At 44.6% G+C, this 25363-nt stretch overlaps 1 protein-coding gene across 12 annotated transcripts in view; it reads left to right on the forward strand.

Annotated features, from left to right (window-relative positions):
- ABI1 (abl interactor 1) overlaps positions 1-25363 on the forward strand; it is a 76851-nt gene that overhangs the window by 328 nt on the left and 51160 nt on the right. For all 12 annotated transcript variants that reach the window (XM_082753838.1, XM_082753832.1, XM_082753840.1 and 9 more), the window contains exon 2: positions 22114-22281. In XM_082753838.1, the coding sequence (XP_082609964.1) occupies positions 22114-22281 (168 nt within the window). The remainder of the gene's footprint in view (positions 1-22113; positions 22282-25363) is intronic.

The following is a 25363-nucleotide window of genomic DNA, read 5'->3' on the forward strand; positions in this document are numbered from 1 at the left end:
TGGGCTCTGCGGGGCCGGAGCCGCCTCGGGGGCACCGCGGCGCCCGCCCGCTCCTTTTCCCCCGGCTTTGCCTTTTCTTTCAACTTTCCCAACCGAGGAGCCACCGGCTTTCCCTCCCCCTCCGCGCTCCGGAGGGGAAGGGAGGAGGGGGGGGTATTATGTCAGTCGGGCTCGGAGGGTGTGTCTTTTTTTTTTTTTTTCCTTTCCTTTCCTCTCTTCCCCCCCCCCCCAGCTCTGTATTTATTCATTATGAGTCACATCCCGGAGACCTCCCCGTTCTGGGCACGGAGGGCGGGCGGCGGAGCCTCTCCCGGTGCCGCCGGCTCGGCCCCCGCTGCCTCCGGTCGCCCCTCGGCGGTTGGCGGCGGTTGCTCGGGGCGGGCGGCTCCGCGCCTCACGGGCGGCCGCCGCCTCCCCGCCGCCATCAGCGGCCCCCTGAGGGGGCTGCCGGGGGGCTCCGAGCCCCATCTCCTGCCCCCGGGAGCCCTCCCGGTGTGCCGCAGCCCTAAAAAGCCGGAGCAGGGAGCTGCCCGGGCACTATCGGGGGGCGGTGTTTCAAAATGGCAATCAGTGCCTCTCGGGGGCTCGGCGATTCCCACATCCTGCAGCGAGATGCTGGAGGAGGCTCCGTTGCCCACACCGCTCGGTGTGGATTTATCCTTTTCTTTTTAACCCTGGATTCCTTCTTGGCCGGTTTTTATTGTGAAGCTACTTCATGCTGTTAAGGCTTTTTGCAGGGTTTGCAGCGCGCATCGCTCAGTGTAGGTCTGTAGGTGTAGCCATGGCGTGGATACAGAGGCAGCGAGAGATGCTCGGATTAAACCTTCCTGAGGAACAGAAAACAGGAGGGGAAGAGCAAACAAACTCCTTGCTAGGCAGCCTGTACAGTGAACTTGTTGAACGTAATACTAGGCTACCTGCGATGACTCCTTAATACAGGTTATTAAAACCTTTGGCCCCCGTTGTTGCTGGTGAGCTGCCTTACTGCTTGTAATCATGGAGCAGCAAATTTGAAAATAAAGCTTTAATAATGTGTTGTGAAGTCCTTTTTTTTTTTTTTTTAATGAGCTAATTCTGGTACTTGGGTTAAAACTGCATGAAGAAGCCATACTTTTAAGGCTTTTTTTCCTTTAATTTTGGTATGTGAGGTAATATGAGTTAATGTGTATTTATTCTTCCGAGTTGTTTGCTCCACCCAAAGAAAGCTGCTGATACAAATGCTTCTGAGAGGCGAGGTTCATTTGGTTTTACTCATGGGAAATATGACAAATACATGAGCATGGTAATTGCGGCACAAGTTTTGACCTGTCTCCTGCTCCTGACTTTTTCCCCATGTCAGAAAGTTAGAGAATCTTCGGTTACATCACTTTCTGCAGGGTCCTAAAACTTGCCTTTTTTTTTAAATCAAGAAAAAAGTAAACTGGCACTTAAGCTAGTTCCCATCCAGTCATTTGGGGTGGAGGTTTTTTTTTTTTTTTTTTTTTTTAAATGTTAGTTCATTTTCACCTCGGGTATCAAGGTCAGCTGGATGTGGGATTGTTGCAGTTTGGTTATCCACGTACAGCTGTGTTTACCCCTTTTGGAAAGAAGCTAAAGTTCCTAAAAAGGACTTAAGGCAGTAGCTTTGAAAAATGTATCCCTTGTGCACTTACTCAACCCAGTAAAAATCGCAGAGATATCAGTAAAAGTCTTTTTTGTTTGTTTGTTTTGTTTGAATGACAGAGGTGGGTGTTATTCTTTTAATCGGTGCTTTGTACCAAGCCACCTGCTCTCCAGTTGGACTGCCCAACAGGTCATGGCCCTGGTGCCCGTGGTGGGGCCGCTGAAGGGTCAAGCTGGTCAATGTGTCAGGGAGCATTTTATTTTAATAATAATATTTTAAAAGGCTGGAACGGAGAATCTGAGCATTCTGTGAGTGTTAAAGTAGATATGAAGAGGCTATGCCTCGTATCTGAGCCCGTAGCATGTAATTGAGTCAATCTGGCCTCTTGGAGCTTGGATAGCTTTGCATTTGGGTTGTTTTCTCTGAAAGGCTATGTGCCCCTCTGTAGAAAGGCTGTTACTGTGCATTGCCACCTGTGCTGCCTTGTGGCGTGGAGGTGGAACAAGTTTGACTATTCCAAGTGTGATATTAACAACTTACAGTAACAGCACTCGGCTCTTTATTCAAAACTCTTGTTAATCTCCCCTTCATGCTTTTTATTCTTTGGTCACTTTAACAGGTAAGTCATGTTATGCCCCCCACAAGATATTGTTGTATTCAAACTCTAGTATTTTATAATATTAGAACACATACGAATCATCTTTATCTTCTATCACTTAATCTAGGAATAGTTCTGGTAAAATTCAGAGTTGTGATGATTTCTTGAAGAAAATTTGCCTTCAGTGTCTTTAGGAATCCCTCAAAAAAAAAGGTGGGGAGAAGAAAATATCCTCCTCAGTGGAACTTGCTTCCTTGATGGTGACTGTAGCTGTCGACAGGAAGCATCCTTTTACTAAAGCATTTAGGAAAGATGACAGCATCTGGGCCTCTCAAGGTGAAAATCACTGTTCTTGGAAAAGTGGGAAGCAGTTTCTTGCTAGGACAAATTGTCAATATGTCAGAGTGCCAGGCGGTAACACAGTTTGCCCCCCCAGACCATATGTATTCAGGTTATCTGGAATCTGATTTTATCTGATAGTAAGGGGGGAAAAAAAATCAGAAGCAAAGCATATAAGTTCTTAAGATAGCGCTGCAGTGCCACAGTATGACGGCAGTCTTGGGGAGCACGGGGAAAGAGAGGGAGACAGATGTAGAAGTAGTAATCGAAGGAAGTTGTGATGCTACTAGTGGGGATTTTGGCTTTGGCTACAAGGCAAAAAGAAATTATAGGTACATTACTGGATTTAATTTGTAGCCAGATACTTCACGTCAGTTATGTTTCTGCTCAGAAGCTTCAGCGACAAGTAGGTAGATTGTTTGCTTTTAGATCAGACTTCAACTCGATAGTTTTAAGAGCAGGTTTTGAACATTGAACACTTAACTGAAAGTACATTTTCCATCTCCCTAAGTAAGGTTTGTTAAAGGTAGAGAAGTTACATTTTTCTAGACGTTTTTTAAATGTTTTATATTTGGCACTCTTCAGAACACTGGTCCAACTGCTATCTTGGTGATGGAGACTTATTATAATAACATAGAGCTAGATCAGCAATTGGGGGAGAGTGGTAGAACTATCTTAAAATGGAAATAAAAAAAAAAAGATTTATTTTTAAAAATGCCGTACACGTGTAAGTTGAAGTGCTTAAAGCCTTCTCCAAATCCTCTTGTCTGTGAAAAAAATCTGAGACTAGCCCTCTCGGGGTGTGTGGAATGGTGAAAGTTTATCTGAAGATGTGTAGCATAAAGCTGAAGATAGTAGTGAGGAACTGTATTATCAGTATCCTGAAAAGTATGAAAACTTTATCAGCACGAGACAGAAATAACAGATGGAGTTAAAATACTTGCGGTTCTAATTACGATTCTTCAGCTGAAAATACGAGCTTCTGGAGAGATTCTCCAATCATTTTTCAGGCTGAATTGAATTGTTTTCAGTTTTTAATGAATTCATTTTAAATAGCTAGTTTAAAGAGTGTTAGCAATGGTACGGGAAATGAGCGTCTCCAGTGTCAGTGTGCTGATGACTTCCTTTTGAATAACTTCATCTGATTCAAGCATGGAGGCCTTGCCTATAAAACGTTCCCTACTACTGTCCCCTACGGTTGAAATCGGCTTTCTTGTATAGCCTTGAATCTGCCTGTGCATAATCATCAGTTTTCACCAGTTTCTTTACTTCTGATGCACTTGGAATTTTTCTTAAGCTCACATACAATTTGAACGTTACTGAAACCCTCTAAACGAATAGCTCGGAATATATATTGCTCGTGTCAGTTCTGCTCTTGGTTGTCTCCAGTGGGTAGACTCAGCAGCTGTGGAAAATAAACTAAGTGAAAGGCGTATTAAGGAAGTAAGTACCGTGTTGCCCAAACGTGTGCCTTTTTGTTGTCGTGTTATTTCCTTTTGTAGCCTCCAACTGGTATGTGGAAACTGAATGGTGAGTTAACAAGGTGTTCTGGGTGACACAGACAAAAGCAGAGACAGATTTCAGTTTGGCTATTGCAAAAAATTAAAAGTCTCTTTCCAGCTGGTAGAGAAATGGATGCGTGTTGTGGAGGGGAAATGTTGCATGCAAGAAGTTTCACAAGTGCTGATGTGATCTTCCAGTTTGCGTATAAGGATCCTTTCTGCTCGGTCAGTTGAATGTTCCGTGCTTCCTCTACAGTAGATAGGACATAGGGGAAGGGAAGTAACTTCTTCTGTCGTGTTTTTTTTTTTTCCTTAAATGCTGGTAACAGCTCTGACACTCGGTTTCATGCCTGGGGTGTGGAACGTAGCGTAGCTTAGCGCAGTGCAAAGCGAGCGGCTCACTCAGGATGTCTGATGCAGGAAATGGCCTGCTTTAAAAGGATAAACTTCTTAAATTGTCCCTAATACAAATCTTTTACGTGCTGTGGGAACTTACGTGCTTTTATGTTCATAGGTTAATTGGTTTGTATCAAGAGAGTAAATAAGGGCTATTTTTTTTCTGGTTTCCTTGCTGAATTTGGAACACTTTACAGGAAAAAGCAAATGAAGCCAGCCCTCTTTCTGTAAGATAAAATATGGACGTGTCATCCGCTATCCCTTGTAGGTTTAAATCATACTCTTTCTATTAATTAAGAAAAGATGTTAGCTTATACTTGAAACACTGTTCCTTTTTAAGGTCGTTTTATGCTAACAGCAAATGTTTTGGTTAAAAGCACTGGTTGTTTGTAGGTGTGTGTGTTTTGTTTTCTAGTCATTCGGGTACGGGTTGGTGGCTTTGGGTTATCGGTCTTCTGCGCCAGCGCGTTGTCTTTGTTTTGGAAAATACAGCTGCATGTTGAGCCTGGAAGCAGCAAGAAGGCAGGAGAACAACTTCATTACATGGCCAAGCGGTTGCCCTGCGTGTACAGGAAATGGATCCTAAAGTAGCATACGTCTGTTTTGTGTCCAGAAGACACGGTTGAGAGGAAATCGGCTTTTCCAAATCTGAAATGTTTGCATTAATTTCAGTGTGTGAGGTGAGTACTGCATCCTGCACTTTGTGCTGCTCCCTTCCTCCTGCTCCTGTGCTGGAACGAAGATGCTCGCAGGTCGCCTGTGGTGGGTGTACATTAAGCGTGATCTTCGTGCTGCACCAGGCACGTGGAGTTGTTGCAAGGAAGAGGGAAGCTGTAAGAGGAGCAATCGTCTGATGCTTCTGTTCCTCCAGATCTCTGGGAGCTCGGTGCAGTCAGTAACTCACGGTAAAGTGAAAATAGTGGGCCTTCAGGACGGGTTGTGAAGTGGATCACATGTAAGGAAGATAAGAGCGGAGGGATGGGCTGTGTACAAATAGGAAGCGTTGCGCCTCCGAGGGCAAAGTTCCCATTAATCTGTGCTGCTGGTCTAAGTTTAACAACAAAAACCAACCTTTGAAGCAGTACGATTCAACTTCCCAATATCTTTGTGTAGTATTTCAAACTGTCTTCATTTCTCAGAAGCATAAATAGAGGCGTAGAGTTCATAACCAGCTCCTGGAAGGTCGTGTAGGGACGTGCTGTCAGATTTGGGAACAGACCCCGATTGTTGGGACGTGCAGTGCCTCCCGGATGGCCTCCGTTATGCTACAGCGCAGCAGAAAGTGTCGATTTCCAGAAACAGGGACGTGGTGTCCTGAGACGGAGCAATGAACGAATCCCTTGGGAAAACACATGCCTGAAACCGTCGTTAAATTCATTAGGAGCAATTCCTTTCGGAGCATTGCTTATCTGTTCTTACAAGAAGCTTTGGATGCTGATTTTTCAGTCCCGTAAACTTCAGCAGTTACGTGGTGCTCCCGGCGCTGCCTGGCTGCTGGTGGGCACTGCTGTCTTGGCAGAGGATCTAGAAGATGTCGCTCTTCTTTCCCCGTAGTGAAAGCAGCCTGTGTTTGACAGCTCTGAAATCTTATTTATCCGCAGAGCAGCGGGGTGGTAGCTGTGCAGGCAGCGTCAGCGCCGATGTAGTGAGACATCCTTGAGGGATAAGGGGGTGTCTTATCCCTCTCAGTGCCAGCACTCAGTCCTTAATTAGTGACTGGGAGTCGAAGGGCCGTGGTGTGGTTTTTATTTGTTGTTACCCAGTAGGAAAGGACTCGTGGGCCCCCAGTTATGCAGTGCCCAGGCTTGTTTGTAATTATCGAGCGGGCTGGCTACGAGGTGCAGCCTCCTTGCTCCCCTTAGCACCGGTGTTAGTGCGAGGCTGTTCCTTTCCCCTTGCCTGCCAAATCCGAGCACCGGTGTCGGAGACGGGTGGGCTCGGTCCCAGGGATCCTCCCTTCCCTCCACCCCGCAGAAAAGGGAAGTAACCGCCGCGTTTGTAGTGGTAGATAGGGTGCCTCAGCACGGTTCCTCCCTCTTCCTGACCTCGCCGGCGGGGCAGCAGCTACAGACAGACAGACAGACGTGGTGTCTCACAGGGGTTGTACAAACAGCCCCTTGCAGCTCAAAACTTGCATGGGGCACTTGGAAGCCAAAACCAGGGCTCTGTGCGGAATAGGTCCCGGTGCGCTCCTGAAAGCAAGGTGGCATCTGCAGGTGCCTTTCCCCCTTCACCTCCAGCCTGGCAGGCCCCCTTCTGCCTCAAACATTTCATCTGCTTCGTGCCTGGTAGCAAAATAAAAATAGAGAGCTTTTGCCAGGTGGGTTCTCCGAGGAATCCAGGTATTGCCGAAAGCAGAACTCAAAGCTTCTCTTCCCGGTGTTAGAGGGAATGCATTTTTTTTCCGTGGGTTAATAAGAATGTAAGTGCCACCTCTGCTCGGTGCTATGCAAATGCTGTTACTCATTGCTTATGCAAGCCCTTAATGCTGTTAGCAGCCATGTAAGAAGGCTTCCTAGCAGAGAGTAGATTTCTTATTAAGAAGCAGATGTTTTATAAAGGGGGGGGACCTCCTGCAAGAGAATTTCCACTAAGAAATGTGAGGGCAACATTTTGAGATATAACTTGTACAATTCAGCACTCTGTATTAACGGGAGATGAAATTGCTAGCCAACCTGTCAGTTAAGCTCACAGAACAGATGAGTTTTACTCTAAAAAAGATCGACCATTTACACGGTGACTTTATTTTTAATAACATTTTTTTTCTGAGATTCCAGATAAAACGTTTTCCATTAGTAACTGCTGGGTCTGGCAAACAGAAAAAGGATCTGAAAATCAAAACTTCTGCTGGTTTGGCCTTCTCCTCCGATAGTCACGTCACAGCTGCTGCAGGAGATGTGTACCATCTTCTGGCACGGTGGAATATGCTAAAAGAAGAGTAAAGGTGGTCTCTTCTGAGGGCTAGGACACAGCTGTTGCCCCAACAGGGGCTGTTGCTCACCTTACGCTTTGTTTTTGCATGCGGATTACTTGCCTTCACTAGGTCTTACGTTAAGATAGCAGATATATTTGTGACACTGTGTCTTCCCTCCCTCTTCCTTCCTCCTTCTCCAAAAAGCCCCAAGCCACTAACTACGCATACTCCTCGAACAGCAGAAGTTGAAGAGCAGGCGTGCTGCTTCGTGTGCAAGGAGGCTCTGGCAGCTTGGTGCTGAGCAGTTAAAGAACTCGTGGAGAAGAGACTCAGAATTGCTTTCCTAATTTAATTGTAACCTCTGAGACAGATGGGAGTAAAATGTGCTATTAGGACTTTTCTTAAGAAAGCAGGAAGGTTTCTTGGTACTTGGATAGAGGAGGCTTACTAAAGCAGTTGCTGATTTGATATCTGTAGAGTTGAATGAAATGTTCTTATGGGGTAGTCTTAAGTCATAGTTCCAAGGAAAAATGGCCTGTTTGTTACTTGAATTGTAACAATTCTTTGATTTCCTTGGGGAAAAAACCTGATGTGTCAACTCTACTGGCTACTTTTATGCTGGTATTTCACAAGATAATGCTTTTTCTAAGTTATACTTTATCAGGCAAGTGTGTGTGTGTTTTTTCTCTCCAGCTAATCTTTCACAAGATGCGTATCTTCACTTTCATCATCTCATCTCCTTGTACTGGGGGGGGGTGGGTCAGCAAATCTGCCAACCAGTATTTGTCCTGTGGCAATCATTGTCAGTTGAGTATCTTGCTTGACTTTATTCTAGCAGGTGTGCTGCAAATGAATACTTGAACCGTGGGCCCAGTGCAACAATTCCACCATTTCTGGAGCCTGAGATAAGAAAACGCCTGAGACAAGAGAAGGACGAGCTGTCCAGGCAGTTGCATCAGACTACTGCAATAATGTCGACATGGTTGCTATTGCCATGCCTCGGCTTGTCTCCTCACATCCCCGCAGCAAGTCGTGTTAGTCACTAGGGCATTGCTAAAAGTTACCGGTGACAACATTTCTTTCTTTCCAGGTGCTTCTGCTAGGCTCTGATCTTAATGTGAATTTGCTGATTTTTTTTCTCTCCCTGTTAAAGTCTCTGGTCTGTTTGCTGCAGGCTGTTTCCTAGATCTGTTGTCTGACTCTGCTCCTGCTGCCAAGTGCTGTGGACTTTCTGTTTCGCTGCCATTAATGCCAAGTGTTCTCATCACAGCTTCTGCCTCTGAAACAGACGGTTTTTCTCGCGCTTGCTCTCTACCTCATTGACTTTCGGTCTCATTTCAGCTCTCATCTGAAAACCTCTTCTCCCTTGCCTGTTTCTTGTAATTAATCTTTCTATTATTTAATTGCATATTTTACTGTTACAGTTTAAATTATGCAGCTATTTTTCATTATGCCTTTCAGACAAACAGCTTCCAGCAGCATGGGTTTGAATAGTAGCTCATGTCATCAAACTGCAGCTACTGAAGGCATTTATATACATTTCTCTTTTAGATTATCTTGATTGGCATGAAGTTTGGGCTAAAGCTTTGGCTCTGAAGTGGTCTGTAGCCACCTGGGGATGCGAGGATGAGCAGAGTACAGAGAAACACAAGGCAGCTCAGGAGAGAGATGCTGTGAGCACTGAGACTTCTGTGATTCTGTCTACTAGGAAACCTCTTAGGGGGCCTCTCAAATATATACAGCCAGGCCTTTCATTTGTAAGAAATCTGTCTTGTTTAGGAAGCTGGTCCCTTTGTTATTGTGAGACTGAAAAGTGGAAAGGACTTCAAACCTCTCTGGTTGGAGGCTTTGGATCCTCTAACACCGAGGGAAAGCCGGTGATATCGGGGGCGGTATTCTTTTAACACACATTAGCAGGTTTGTATTGATAAAGCGGGGTTGGACCTAATCCTGAAGGGTTTTTATAAAAAGGATTACAGCCTCCGGGGTTCCCCCGTGAGTCCTTGTGGCGAGTGGCTTGGATGATGCTTCAACCAAGGCCCAGGGAGTATCAGGCTAACAAATAGAGGTATGATGGATCAATGCACTTAGGTTGGCAAGATCCTTGGAGACCTGGCTGGAAATCGGCTTTTGATTTTCTGGCTGACTTGCAGGATTTCTAAATCTCTGGGAGGAGCTGTTGTTTCTGTGATGCAAACTCCTGGCTTCAGCTGCATTAGATAAAAATGTGTGTCTGGTTTGGAAGTGCTTGGCTCTGGAAGGGCTCTCTGAAATACCGTGGGTGTGTTTCCTGCTGCAGCATACCGTATGTTCTCGCAGCACTGAGATGATCTGGTTGCTGCAGTAGTCCTGAGACTTGTCTGGGAGCCTTGCAAGAACATGCTGTTTTAAATGGCAACAGAGTTTTTTTTTCTCCTATCTAATTCTTAAGATGTCTTTCGCTTTGAGCGTTGGGGGAAACTGTTGTTGCCATAGCTGTAATTGAAGCTTGGTCTCGTACAATGCATCTCGCTCGGTGAGAAGTCTCATGTTGCTTGAAAAGCGGCTGTGTCATTTCTAGATGTGTATTACATCCCTCTTTGGCAGTGTGTCTCTTAAACTGCTGGAGAAGAATAGCAATCAATGGAAAGCTTTCTGGCACACGGTCCCTCTTTGGAAACCTCCTGCCCATGAACTAGCCCTGTGGAATCGGCTCCTGTCAATACGACGCGGGGAATATCGACGGCTCCGAGGCTGAGAGGCGTCTGCTGGGACCGAGAGAGGCTGAGCCAAGCAAACCAGTTGCTGCTCCTCTGCCGGGGAGAGGAAAGTTGCTGGTTTTGGTCCTGAATGGGGAAGGTTGGAGGACTCGAGCATGTTGGGGAGAATGCTTAAGAGTTGATACAGAACAATCAGTGGTGAATAATAAATAATAAATGGGAATGGTTGGAAGGGGCTTGAGCAGCTCTGACAGGAATAAAGCACGGGAGGAATTGGGAGCACACGAAACCCCCTTCAGTGTGGGCCCCTGTTCAGCCACTCCGTCTTGTGAGCTGCGACATGGCAGACAGCATTAAAAGCAAATACCCCTCCTAGTTCCTTGCTGCCTACCTCAGACAGCTGGAAAGGTAGCTTTGTTTTCATCCTAGATGACTTTAAGGAGTTATTTCCCCACTGTTGGGAGTGGGGGTGTGTGAACTGAAGCAGGTACGTGGTGGCCGTACGACATCCTTGGCCCAGGGGACTGCGTGTGGGGAAGGCCGTGAGTCACGCCCAAGGCTTTTGGAAATCGGCCTTGGAGGGAAAGAGGTGTTTAATGGAGCAGTTACGAAGGAGTTATACAAATAGAGAGCATAAATAATGAGCAGGAGATACTCATTTAGCTTCTTGCCTCCTCAGAAAATGACTAAATGCAAAGTAACTGCTGCGCAAGTGAAGAAAAATTCACCATTAAGTGTAATGGGCGCAAAGATGCGGCTGTTCGGATTGATAAGAAAATTCTCCTATTGTGGTCAGGAAAACAGAAGTGTTTTTCAATTTCCTTTCAAGATTGACAAGGTGGGAAGCAGAAAAGCAGTTCTAAGAGCTAACCTGCTCTTAGGTTGGGAGGGGAGGTGGTAAAAGGAGCCGTCTCCAGCTTTTCTGTAGGTGTATCTTAGCTTTGCTTTGGACTTATCTTCCGTGTTTAAGCTGTATTTTATAAAAGTCTTTCTTCTATCCCCCTATTTATGCAGCATTTCATTTGCATGTAAATACTGTGAGTTCTTAGGTAAATTTGAGTGTGTGTTTATAGCGCACAACTTTTTTTTTTTTGCTGCTTACTGTTTTAAATTAACCAGTTTCAAACAGGGCTTACGAAATGCAATTGTCTCGCCCTGGCCTTGCTTGTGTTTGCTCACATCACAGTTAGCTACCAGGAGATAAGATCCCTGCGAAGCCTTGCCAGCAGATCGGAGAGGCACAGGACTTGCTTGGAGTGCTTCCTCCTCAGGTCATGGCAGGGTGGCCGATGTTCCTCTGTGTACCTCACCTGATGCTGGTATTTTATTTCCTATTGAAGAGCTTACTTTCTGTCTCCTGTTGTTTTTTCTAAGTTTTATATGTTGCTGGATGTGAAGATGACCATGTTCACTTTTATTTCGTAGTTATGTGCTAGCCTAATTCACTTTTTTCTTGGGAAAGAAACAGTGGCATACTCCCGGCTCTCCATTCCTCTCTCTCCTCCTCTCTGTTCTCCTGAGCCATCTGTTTCGTTCTGTTGTGTGTTTTTTGACAAGTTAAATTCCTGCTTGCTGCAATTGAAACAACCCAGTGTTCAAATGAGCTTACATATGTAAGGGTTTGGAATGCTGTTGCTAACTGCAGACTCAAATTTTAATGTTTATAGGAAATGATTCTTCAAATAGAGGCTGGATGTAATGTGCTTAAAGTGCTATCAGATAAAAAGTACACAGCCAGACCCAGGCTGCACAGAAGCCGAAGGAATATTAACAGCTGTTTATGGGATTTTTTTTTCCACTTGCACATGTAAGTTCTTGCTAAATAAAAAATTAAAAAATCAGTCCTCGTATTGCAGTCCACTTCTTTATCACCATGAGATCACTGTAGGACCTGTGTGCTATGAGTGGATGTGTTATGCTGGGAAACAAGCTGCTGCAGAACTGGGAGGATCTGCTGGTTTCTGGTCGAAGGGGGTTGTATCAGATGTGTGAGCCCTCAGATGACTGCCTGCTGGAGGGAGGATGCCAGTTTCTCAAAATGTTGAGTGATCAGCAGCAGCTCAGTGCCAGGTAGACTCACTTCTGTAGTGCCGTAACCAAGAGGTATCTAAAGAGCCCCTTAGATCTGAGAGTCATTGTTACTGCTTTCAGGTTTTCTTTCCTTTTTTTTCCCTAACCTCCAAAATGTGTTGAATGTTGGTTTTGGGCATGCTCCTCATCTCTCTGAGAGAAGAAGCGTCTCGGGAAGAGAAAGGAGGTGTCTGAACTTAAACATAAAAACATCTGTAGGCCACAAGCACAGCTGAATGTTGACCATGGTTAGAGAGATGCCTGCTATTTTTAATATCTTCTCAGGCTGGAGAAGACCTAAATGAGCATGTAGTACTACAAAGTATGCAAAGAGAACTTGACCCTGTAATGGTCGTGGCTTTCTTCTTTGTTTCAAAAATACTGTGGTGGCTGTAGGCTGCCTTCACAGCAGCTGCCCAGATTTTACAGTCACGGAGGTTGTTTTTCAGTGACTTTCTGCAACATGCCAGCTCTTCCTGAAGTAGGGGCACTTTCACAGCCGGTATTTGAAGGCCTGGCTGACTCCTGGCTCTGTGTTTCGGCACGCTGGGGTTCTTCCTGGAGCTGAGCAAGGCAGAGCATAGCTTCGAGCCGCCTTGCTTTTACCTAATGCTTCTGCAGGTGCTATGCTCTGTATGCAGCTATCCCTCAAACAGCTGTTGAGGTACCCTGGTGTATGAGTTCAGAGCAATGTTGACACACAATCCGTGCTACCTGAACGTGGTGAGGCTGTGCTGTCATTTGCCCCTTGATGCTAAATCTTGTTGTCTTAATCTTGCTTGCTCAAGGCAGTCTGGTGTGCTTCCAGGCCTGCCTGGAGGTAGGGAGGGCTGGAAAGCGAGGATCTGGAAAGAAAAGGTGGTCTTGGAAGCTCTCTTGTAGAAGGTTGTTGAGTTTTAGGACGTTGCTTGTCTTCAGGTATAGGTTTGTTGTGATATTCTAGGCTTACTTCTTCAGTCTAATTTGTCAAAACTGAGATTAAAAATTTTTAACTGCCTGAGCACCCACCATTACTTGAAAGTAAACTGAAAGAGGTAAATAAAATCCCTAGAAGAAATCATTATTGTTATTTTTAAAAGTGACTTTTTGTGCGACGTGAACTAAAGAACTTTGCCCCCGGACTGGTGCTCGGAGCTGCCTTGATTCAGAGGCTTGCACGACATAAAAAATTCCCCTGGTTTGGACAACTCACTCCAGTTCGGGTCTGTGTCGCTGCCACTCTTATTAGAAAGAGGAGGTTAAGGTAACTTTTGAATACTAAAGTGTCTCCCTCATATTCCCACCAAAAATCCCCAAACCAACCTACACCAGGAGCAGTTCCTTACCTGTAGTTTCCTCTGGGTCTCTGGCTTGCCAGCGAGCCTGTCCCTGCTAGAGGAGCTAAAACTTGTGGGTGGATGCTGGCATTTAAGCAAAGTCAACAGAGAGCCATTTTAATTTCAAGCCCCATTACAACCAGAAAACAAAAGATCAATATTTGAGAGACAGTCTATAAGGAAACAAATGGAACACGAGGTCTCTAATTCCCTATTATCTGTTGCTTAGCATGCCAAAATAAGCACGCTCCCCAAAGCCTTGGGTAGCTCTCTCGGCGTTACAGAGGGAAGATTGCTGTGGAAGCACCAAGGCTCCTCGTCCTGGCTGGCAGTCTGTGTGTAGAGCCGTGGTTGATGTCTCTGGTGTCAGAGCCGGCTTGGTTAGCTCTAAAGGAATTTGTGTGTGTAATGATGGGATGTCATAAGGCAAATCACAGGCACTGCAGGGAAGTCAGGAGCATAATCTGGAAGCACCTGCGAGCACTAATGCTGTGCAGTGCTTTACAGGCATGGAAGATGCAGTGTCTGCCCTGGAGCTTGTTGTCTGCAGCATGTAAAACACAGAAATAAGACCCAGTAGACAAAATTTGTTAAGCTTGCCGCATATGCGGTCCTGAAGCCCTATCTATTGTACAAGGGTTGTGTGAAAATGACGCTTGGGCACGGCTACCTCTGTCATTTCGCTCACTGCTGTGCTATTTTTGTTGTACACACAGCCACTAACTAGTGAAATGTTAACAATGTGTTTTGCCAACACGCATGTTTACTATGACATCTCTCTTGGATTTGGCAGGAGAACTGAAAATTGTGCTTTTAATGCTATATATTTCTCCCTTTTTACATATATTTCTCCCTTTTTTTTTTTTTTTTTAAATTAAGGGGGAGTGGTTTAGTCCAGAGCCAGCCCGAGCACTGCTTGCAGCGCTGGGCAGAAAGTGCTGCTAGAGCAGCTGGCACATATCTGCCTGGGCTCCATCTGTCAGAGCCGGCCCTGCTTTGTGAATCCCTCTCCCGTTGGATAGATTAGTTTCTTGCTACGATGTTCGCAGCCTGGATTAAAATGGAATTCCTCAATTGTTTTTTTTTTAAAGTTATTTTCTGTAAGGGTGATCCTAGTGTGTTTTTTGTAAGCTGCTTCTGCCCTACTGAAGTCTGTGTCAGGGTATAGTGAATGTCACATCTCACGGATTTGTCTCAGCTGAGGTAAAATCATTTATGAGAGTAAGGTAGTTACTGAGGGCTTAATCTCAGAGACACAGTTCTGTGCCATGTGTACAGGTCAGAAGGGGCTGGGACCTGATAACCTGAATCTGAGAAAAGTGAACACATTTTCTAGAAATGTGAACACATTTTCTAGAAATGTTGATGTACGTACTCATCTTGCATTTTTTTTGTTATCAAGACTCCGAAGTTTCGACCACTGTTGTATACGTGTGAGTACATCCAATATATGCTTGTCCCTTAAACTCTCCTTTGGAATGAATTTCTCTCACTAATGAAGAATTTTTTTTCCCTCTACCTTCCCCCAAAGAGAAGATGATGAGAAAAATCGAGACTCTTCTTCTTCTAGTCCTTCCCCAGGATAAAGAGCAACTTTCAGCTGAAAGCGAATCTGCAAGGCCACGGGCAGATTGGCTAAATTGGTCTCAGCCCATAGAGATGCTAATTTGCTATCAAGCCTATTCAGGACTGGTCAGGGGAATATTATTGATGGAAATGAAGGATTTGCTTCTAGCTGATTGTCTAGCATATACGGGATTTGGGGGAAGGGCCTGGCAGAAGCAGAGCTGATGAGCTGCAGACGGGCTGGGAGGCTGTCCTGTGCGGTGGTCACCCTACAATAATCCAGTGTGCCTTGACCTTCGATAGGGAATAGTTGGCTGGTCGGTGATTTTTGCCAAAATATTGTCTCTAAAGAGGATCAGACTGAAACCCTGCTTGTGGGCTGTGGTGTGGTTGCTGCTGTGGCGGCAATCGCCTTGTCGTCTGGTGCCTTGAACCAGCGCCAGCTTTGTTTTGCAAGGTGTTTACCTGGGGAGAGGAGATTCAAGTTCTGCCAGTTCCTCCGCGCTCGGTAGGGCTGAGTTACGGCACCTTATCTTTGGGGAAACTGAACAGACCCAGTCTTATTTCATACCACTGGAATGGTGCTCGTGGGCGCTCAAGGGGAGTTGAGCTGGTTGTAGGTGCTTGTCTGCCTGTGCTGGATGGATTGCATGAATTGTAGATGCCCGTCCCCCTGCCTTTGAGGATTTCTGCCTCAGCAGATAGGAGGAATTGTTTGCTGAACGGACTTGAAAGCATTTCATCATCCTGGTTTTAATTTCGGGGCTATCGTAGTGTGAGGGATCTTAGGTTTTTAGAGCTGTTCTGAGTGGCTGAGCATCCTTCCCTGCCTCCTCCGTCTTAAATTCCTTCGTGCTCCTGGACCAACCAGTCAGTGAAGTGGTTGAGAGCTTCAGTACTCCTGCTTGACGCTACTCCCCGCTGCGTAGGAGGAGGAGGTGTGTTGGGCAGCCTGTGCTTCTCTTGTTTTCATTGTCAGGGCAAGGATTGACTGCCAGTCCCCTGGAGAGGAGGCCTTGGACGGGAGACGGACGTGTTCAGCGGCTGCAGTGTGTTACTATTCATAGCCTGCAAGCTCTTGGGCTCTAAAATCCCGAGCTTTCAACACCCCACACAGATTCAGGAACGGTAGAAAACTACAACAAAACAACAAGTTATGACAAGTCACTTCTGTGAAACAATGAATGCTGCACGCGTTGTAGCGCTGCTTTTCGTGAGGCAGCTCAGCTGAGATTTGCCTGGGCTCTGGAATCTGCGCTTGTGGCTTCAGCTCCTCGTCGTATGGAGACCGGGTTTGCTTTACCAAGTCCCGTCCTGTTCCCTGTCATAAGTGTTTTCTTTTTATATTTCCCACAATTGTTTTTACTGATGGTAGCAATGATATGAGTGGCAAAGCAGGTGGTGCTAGTAACAAGAACATGGAAGGTGGCTGGTCTGAGGCTGGCTATGTTGAAGTCAGACAGGAGATGAAGCCTACTGGTAACCCTCTGAAGTCGTATCTGGGGTGTTATGGGGTGTCTCATGCTAGTGTATTGGGCAAAGGTTGAGCTTCAACCACTGAACCAAGTCTCCTGGTGGCTTGCTCCGTTTTCCAGTGAGGGAATTGAGGTGAGGAACCACCTGTAACTCTTGGCAGATAAATATCAGGCCTAGCATAGCTCTGTGGGTATTGGGGAGGACTCAATGCAGCGTCCCACTGAAGCACGTCTTAGCATCATGTGTTGTAGATCATGTGCTCATGGCATGCATCGAGTAAAGCTGTTCCAGGAGGCATTGACACACCTGGTTCCTACTCTGCCTTATCTGGATGGTGTATGTAAAGACTGTAAGCAACACCTACTTGTAAATTTTAAAGCCTTGGTATCCGCTGCCACTCTGAAATGAGGTATGTCCCCTATGGCTACACCTGTGACAAGAAAAACCTTGAATGGTCCTTGGTGAGCACCTTCAGGTAATAACCAGGCTGTTCCCATTTCCTTGGATGGCTCCCGGGTAAGTTGGTGGCTCCTGAAACTTCTCCAGAACATGCAGCATCATGGCACCTGCTGCTGGGGCTTGCCAGTTGGGCTTTCTCTTCCTTCCAACTGATCTGTTGTAATAATTGTCAATAACAGCCTGAAAGGTCTACCGCAATACATCATGTTCATGTTTTATAAGCAACCTTCGTGAGCTATAGGTAAGAGGGAACCTGTATTTACAGTGACCTCTGGATTTAAACAGATAAAGTTTATCTCGTGTACTTGGCGTACTTAAATATTTGAGACATTACTGCAGCTGAATGTGGAATATTTGGTCGAAGCTGAGCATATGTTGTGCATAGTTTAGAAATGTCCAAACCTTTTGCCAATAGCAATCAGAAGTTATTTAAAAAAAAAAAACAGGCCCTTAAGACTGTGGTCCAGCTTTGAGTTATTAAAAGCCTTTTCAGATCAGTGAAGCAGCAACGTTAAGCTCATAGCTGCCTCTAAAAGATCCATGTAATGTCACTAGCTCTTGCTTTAGATAGGTGAAGTGATCCTGTTTTCTGAGTGGGGAAGCCTCTGTTCAGAAACTTCTGTCTTTGAGTGGCACCAGCTGGCTCTCAGGGAGGTTAAGTACTGATAACAAGTCTCCGAGACACTACTTGGATATGTGTCTTCACCATCCTGTAAAAGTATTTCCAATTGACGGGAAAAATGAGGTGCTGTAGGTTATAGCTAGGTTAAGCTGAAAGTTTGGGCTGTTTGTTTTTGGTAAAAATTCATTCAGACTAGAATTGTCAGGACCAGAATTTTGAAACCTCAACCATAGGACCTGTCTTACCAGGAAGTGTGTGCTCTATAAACTTGGAAGTTAGAGAAATGACATGAACAAAAGGGAGTAAAATGGGCATATTGACAACTTTGTTGAATGGCATAGTTTTATTTGGTGAATACTGATAGGCGACAGACTGCTAAACCCATGTGGCAACTGATCATAGTAATGATTTTTCTTTCAATCAGGTGACCAAGATGCAAAACTGAACAATTATCTTGTGCTTACCTTGAAGCAAAAACAAATGTACCACGCTGCTGAATTCATTAAGTGTATCCTGAGCAAGAACAGCAAAGGCACAGAAAAGTGGCTGTAAATGATTCCTGGAGCTTGGGTGCAGTGATCTGGCCCTTGAACAGGATGCCAAGCATCTGAAAGGATATTGGGCACTGAATAAGTAACAGCTCTATTTAGTTCAATGATCATTGGGCTGCTTTAGGGCAGTGCTCTATTAGTAGTTTTTCATGGATGGATTTTTTCTATAATTGAGGTTGCACTTACTTCAACAGTTGATGAAAAATGTGGAATGATGCATGCCACACACTCAGGAGGCAAAGTAATTTGTTCCTGGCAGGGCTGCTCGTCTTAGGGTGATGCAACCTGATGAGGGCTTTCTGACCTTTGGCAAGTGGAGCCTGCTTTTCTGGTGGGGCATCTTGCAGGGAATTCCCAGAGCAGTAAGTGGGACTGAAGTGGAAAGAGGAAAAACAGGGGCTGGAGAAAAGGTATGGAGGATGTGGATCGGCGTGCTTGCAGTATAATGCCTGGCTTCCAGAGATGCTCTGTAGCATGAGCTGAGGTGATTTTGGAGGAAGCTGCTACATGCAGTTAGCTCTGTGCTGGATGAACTAGAACATGGTGGGGATGAGCTGGGAGTGAGAGAGTTGGGAGGGCAGGTGGTTCGTACACTGCGCAGATGCTGTTTTGGGGATGTGCCTCTGTGAGTGGTGCTTTGGGGGTAGGATTGGCTGAAAATGCCATTTGTAAAGGTTAGTTGCTGACTGATGGACAGATTCCTCATCTTTTGACACTGAAGCATTGCTGAACTGAGGAATCAGTAGACAAGTGGCAGTTTGCTTGGGTGCAGAGTCAATTTAGACTTGAATACAATAATTAACGCTTTTTAGGAAGTATTATGATACCAGTTTGACAAAAATACACGATGTGCGGTGTGGAATGCCATGCTGGTCCAACTGTCTCTGTATTCACATGGATTGTAGGAGAAGCTTTCTCTGTTTAATATTAAGCCCAGTTATGTGAAAGCAATTTCAAACTGCAATTCTGCAACACTAATATTGCTGTTAAGGAGATGCTGGAGATACAAGTGGGAGCTTTTTACAAGGGAAACTTCAAGAGCTGTGATGATCTTGATTTAACGAATATTCAATTTACTATTAAATGACTCTAAAATTTCTGCTTATACCTAGAACTATGGGGGAAACAACAGTGTCTTTAAAGTTCTTAATACAAAATCATAAAATAATTGAGCTGTTTTTGTGTTGTACTAAAGTACCTGAAAGAATTGTACGCGTGCTATCATCTATACCACTTCCAGTTTTTTAGAGACAGATGAAAATACCAGCTGAAGAACATGGGAAATCCCTGCTCCCTCCTGCTGATGGTCTTGGTTTTTCCATCTCCACTCCTGATTTTTGCATACTGTGAAGCTTTTAGCTTGTATCTCACAGGTACTGACAGTCCTAATTAAGCAGTGCAGAAGACTGGATGTCAAGCTAGTTTAGACTAAAACTGTTATGGAAACTGCACAGTGAACTGCCTGGGTTATCTGCAGGGCTTGAAAATGTTTCAAAGTAATTCTGCTAGGACATTAAATAGACTGTGCATCTAATCTTGTTGCCAAACCAGTCATTTGGGCAAATAACCGAAACTTTAGGTGTTTAGGGCGAGGCATTTGATTAATAAATCATTATAGAATAAAATAAGCTTTTTATACATTGGAGTTTTCTCATTTGAAAACACTCAGTAATTGAGTGCTGTGGCTTTGTAACAAGTTACTATTTAGTCTGACACTCTTTACTTAAAACTTGGTAATAAAATGCATGAGTGAAGGCTTTACATCTATGCTTCAATGAATATAAAGTTAGAATTACGCTTACTGGCTTTGTCCAATTCAGTAAAACTTCCCTTTTAGATATCTCACTCTGCTACCTGCATTTTCACCGTAGTTCAGATATAAATAATCTGTTGTTTTCTTTGGGCTTAAAACCGGTAGGACAGTGTGGACAGTGTGGTAGGCTTTTTTTTTTTCTTTTTTTCTTTTAAAGTTGCTGCTAGTGATTTGAAATTTAAAACGCCTCTTTGGAGAACCAGGGTGGTCAGGGAAACTTGGTTCCTGAGCTTGTAGTAGTAACAAGTCCTTCACCATGGAAATTTTTCTAAAGTAGGTGACTCCTAACAAAGTTTTCTGACATCTAGAAACATCAACATTCTTTTAAGCTACCTTAAAAAGGCAGCTTTGTTTGCATTCAGAAATACTGATTTTTTTTATTTTTATTTTTTTTGCCTAGCATGATCTTGGTACATGCGATGCTATTTTACCTTTTGGCAACAGATTGCAATAAACTGTGCTGCCTGCTTTGCATTGTGGAAGGCATCTGTATGGGAGTCTGTCTGAAGGGTGGCTTTAACTCGGTGTTCTAGTGCGTGTCAGAGCACTGCTGGGAACATTAATCATGAATATAAACAAATTCCCAGGTTTGGGGGGTGGGATTCACTCCTGGTTAAAATCATCTTTAATTAAAAGGTAGCACAACAGCTTGGGTTGCAGTACTTCTGCCATGCTGCGACTTTATAATGTATCCAAGCCATTTGCCTCCTGGTTCTCTCCCTAAAGCAAGAGACAAGGATGCCTTATCAGCCCTTTAAGTGAGGGGCATGGTTATTAAATACTTATGGATGTTAAACTAAAATTTAACTCAACTCTGGCACTGAGCCTGCCGGAGTTCAAGAAACATTTGGACAATGCTCTCAGACACATGGTCTGATTTTTTTTTTTTTTTTTTTTTTGGGTGGCCCTTTGGGGATCCAGGAATTGGACTCAGTGATCCGTGTGGGTCCTTTCCAACTTGGATACTCTGACGCTAAAATATTGAGATGAAGTCAGAGGCAGGATTCAAGAACAGGGGTGGTAAGTGCGTGAAAGCCAGGAGGCACAGGGCTCACTTGAATGCAAACTTTGAGTTTGTGCTCAATATTGTGATGCATACGGTTGTCTGCAACATTGTTCAAATGGGTCAACAATAAAAACAGAAGTCTAGTTGAAGAGAGTGTTTATTAACGTGCCTTCCCTTTCGGTTGCTGATACTGACTACAGTGCAAATAAATAAAATGCACCAGAAACTACGCTAGTACTGAGCCATCACCTGAGAGTCCTTCCTCGTGCCCAGCATGTTTCCTCCCAAGGAAAGAGTTCTGGGTAGCTGCAGCTTGCGAGCTGGGTAGCAGATGAAGTACCCACCCCCCAAACTGTGATACACCGAGCACTTTGGAGTGGGGTTTTTGTGCTTTGCAGGTGGAGGTGGTGTTGGTTCCTCCTGTTCTGCTCACGAGAAGGCTTGGGGCGTGAGATTCAAGGCACAGACAGCTGCTGGTTACGGACAGTGACATTTTCCAGTTCTTTTCTTTGTGCCTGCTGCTCCACATTAATGGTACCTGAGCAAGCGAGGGCAGCACCAAGCTCCCAGTCATCCAGGAGTGTTCATTAAGCTTTCCCACGAGGAGCAGCAATGTCAGAAATGCTGCTGCATGCGGGAGCCCCTTGCACGCCCTCCTGATGCTCTGCTCACCCTGCTCCTGGGCTGTAGGAGCAGCAGCGAGCGCGGCACAGCTGGAGGGGTGGCTGTGCAGGCAGCGTGTGCAGCGGGGGATACCCGACTGTGGGAAAATATTTCCTGGATTTAGGTGGCTTGGGTTATGTGATCTCATAAGGGATGGCGAAAGCTGCGCTTCAGTGTTCCTAGGGAGTTGGAGATTTTTCTGGAAATGAAGGATGGGCAGACTTCAGAAACACAGCTCCAACAAATCACGACAGTGTTATTTTTTTCTACTGAATGAGTTGTTTCTTGGCATGTGATGTTATGGTTAAATATTTCTCAAATTCCTTATCTGCTCTTTATTACTGAGAATTTTTTAACGTAGATGCATATAGAGTACTTTGTCTGACTGCACAGTCAGATCTTCTTGATTACAGATTCTTCTAAATATAGGTTGTATTTTTTTTTTGTTCCTGTCCTCTCTTTCCCCAACCCCCACCCTTTTCCTGGCCTTAAGCAAACATCTTGTTCTTTTGCTTTACAGGCTCCAGATAAAAGGAAAGCGTTAGAAGAGACCAAAGCCTACACAACTCAATCTCTAGCCAGTGTTGCTTATCAGATCAATGCACTGGCCAACAATGTATTACAACTGCTGGACATCCAGGCATCCCAGCTACGGAGGATGGAGTCCTCAATCAACCATATCTCCCAGGTAATCTTTTTTAATAGAGGCATTATCTTGCCTCCTGTATTATTGAGAGCTGCATAGTTTACATTGTCTTCTTTGAATTCTCTGAGTAATGCGACTGAAAATGGTAAGACTTTCTTCTTTTAATATTTATAAAAACCACTTTGTGATGGAGGTCACGATTGAAATGAAACAGATCCTTTATCAAGAAGCACTAGGACTATATTTGGCTTAAAGCTGGACTTAATTATTAAGATTCCAGAATCAGAAGCTGCAGTTGAGGAAGGGGTAAGGAAAAGTATTCTATTTTTGAAGGAAAGGAATTCAGAGGATTCAAATGAAAATGTTCTTCAGTGCGGTCAGTGAATTTAAAACCTTGTCGGTCAGCCAGTCCTGTGCTAGTGGTATGTCTTAGACCGAACTGCTTGAACTTGAAAGAAAATGCTTCTCATGGCCTCTGCTGTCTGTATCCCTGTAGGCCCTGCTAACCTCTGTTTACTGTTCCTAGAGTAATTATGGTTTCCAAAAACTTTGTGAAATGGCAGCTCAGTGGTTCCCCTGAAAGTGTGTCAGCAGGGAGGAGATTCCAGTGCGTGTGGAAGGGCCTTCCTAGTAACAAACCTTTCTGAAACACTTCTTGACTTTGTGTGTGTGAAGAACTAAGAGTTAAAAGCAGGAACAAGTATTTAAAAAGTAGTTGCTACTGAAACAGTGAAGTAGGATGAAGTACAGTTGCTGGAGATGAGTTTGGTGCTCTGTCAAGCAGTATTCAGAGGTTTTGTGGTGCTCAGATTTTGACTACCTCCAAAGAAATGACTGCACAAAGGACTGAGCCAGCAGGCCTTCACAAACATTGTGTGTCCTGTTGTACTGAACACATCTTTTCTTATGTGTTTCAGAGCCTCAGTGTGTGAGGCGGTTATTGTTAAATCCTCATTGGCCCGCTGATATGACTAACCATGGAAAAAGCCCCAAATGTTTGATACCAGCACAAAAGCTGGTAACCCTCTGTCCTGTTTGCTGCTTGAACTGAAGGCACTATGCTGAAAGCTATTGGGTCACCTGATACATGAACTGTTTGCTAAAGACTGGGAACAATCAGTGCTTTGTAGAGCTGAGCAGTGTTCAGCAAGGTCACTTGTAGTTTCTGTCGCTGGTTGCTCCTTCCTGAGAGTAATCCTTGCTAATAAATGAACTTCTGTGGAATAATTCTGTAGAACTAAACTAGATATGGGTGATACATACTAGCTTAGCTGCTTGCTTTCAAATGTACACGATCAAATGCTTAAACTGCACATCTTAAACTTGCTGTGCTGTTTCTTGATGGACTTCCTAAAATCTGAGTTTCTGGAGCATCTTTTCCCATGTTTGTATCACTCGTGAATAGTTCTATACCACTAAAGCATGGGGATGACTGTTCTCAAAATGGAATTCTTCAACACAGAAGTATTACCTAGAGACACAAATTTAAGGCACTGACAGTCAATTAACTCAGTTCTGGATTTTGCAATACAGAGCAGATACCTGTGGGGTAAGGTTCAATTTGATTTAAAACTTTTCTGGTAACAAGCGCTCTGCAAGGGCAGTTTCTGTTCCCTTGCACCTCCGTCACGCAGTACTGCCACGCTATTTCAGTTCTCTGTGCATGTTTTCCAGAGTGATTCTGGCCTAAATGACTGGACAGCTAATCTTGATTAGTAGCCACTCGACATTTTTCCTAGCTATGTGCCGCCTTCAGTGGAAAAAGCACTCATGAAAAGTTAAATGGGGAGGTGTGCTCTGTTCTGGCTACTGGAACTTAATCGTACAGATGGAAAAGCTGCTTGCTTTTATAGGAAAAAATGAATTCAACTCTTTTTTGTGTGTTGAGAGCAAGCTTCATGTGAGTAATCACGCTGGGGTGAGGGAGCACTGCTCTGAACAGACAGCGAACAGCTCCAGGAAAGGCTTCTACTCTGGCTGCTACATGAAAGCCAGCTCAGCTGCATCTATATTTTCTGCAGTCAGAGTTGACTTCCAGCTGCGATGTAGCGGTCTGAGGTGGCCTGCAACATAATTATTTACTACACCCATGATACAGAGCTGTGCATATACAGCCCAGCTCTTTGGTTTAAACCACTGCTACTGACTTTGACCTTTCCAAGCTGTTCTGATACTTGGGGAGGAAACCTCAGGTAGAAGTTCAGCTACTTCTGATGCAGGGTACGAAGACAGAGCCAGCCTGAGTGAAGTACTGTCGTGGTGTGGCCTCTGAACTTCCCCTATGGGACACTGGTGTGAAAAGGGCAGCAGGGGAAAGGTTTGAGCCCCACATGACTTGTTCACCCACAAATGCTGGGTTTTAGCAGAGCAGTGGTTCAGCTGGGGAGGAGCTGTTTGTCTTCAGCTGCAGCGACCCAAAAGAAACTTTCCTTGAGGACCAAACAGCAATAGCTAAGTGTTTAGCTTTCTTTGTAGTATCTGAAACGTCAGGTGTCTGGAACAGGTACTGTTTTCTTTTGTAGAGATTTTAGGGAAGGTGGATGAATGCATAGTCCGGACAGTGATAGAGTAAAAGGGTCAGCCTGCAGTGGGAGACAGCAGAAAGGACTTTGGACTTTGAAGTGGGACAGGAATGAAGACCTTAACATTTGGTACATGACACTTCTTAAGGTGTTTGCCAATTCAGTGAATAAATGAAGAATTTTCTCGTGTTCCTTGCTGATATGTTAAACACTGTATTTGTACTCTGAATGAAATTTATGCTATTAATTTCTAGTCTGCTGTTTACACTGATATTGTTCATTTGTGTCATTCCTGCATGCGTCCCCAAGCCCATGAGTGAATTCTTTAATAAATGAATAAATCCTGTAGTATCTTCCCCTTTATTCTAAAAAAAAAAAAGTCATTTAGTAGAGAAGTCAACAGTTCATCTCTTCATAGCTTTCACATGGGAGCTCTTCATAAACATTTGACAAGGGAGAACTGCCCCTCTAGAAAGCTGGGCCTATGCTTTTTTGCTCTTGTGGCTTAGGTTTCTTGGTTGTTCTCCCATCTCCTCTTTCCTCCCCCCAGGAACAAGAACTAACTTAAAGTATGTTTCCTAAGATACACTTTTGCTGCTTCA

Source organism: Aythya marila, assembly GCF_965140915.1.
Source record: "Aythya marila genome assembly, chromosome: 2".
Classification (NCBI taxonomy): domain Eukaryota; kingdom Metazoa; phylum Chordata; class Aves; order Anseriformes; family Anatidae; genus Aythya; species Aythya marila.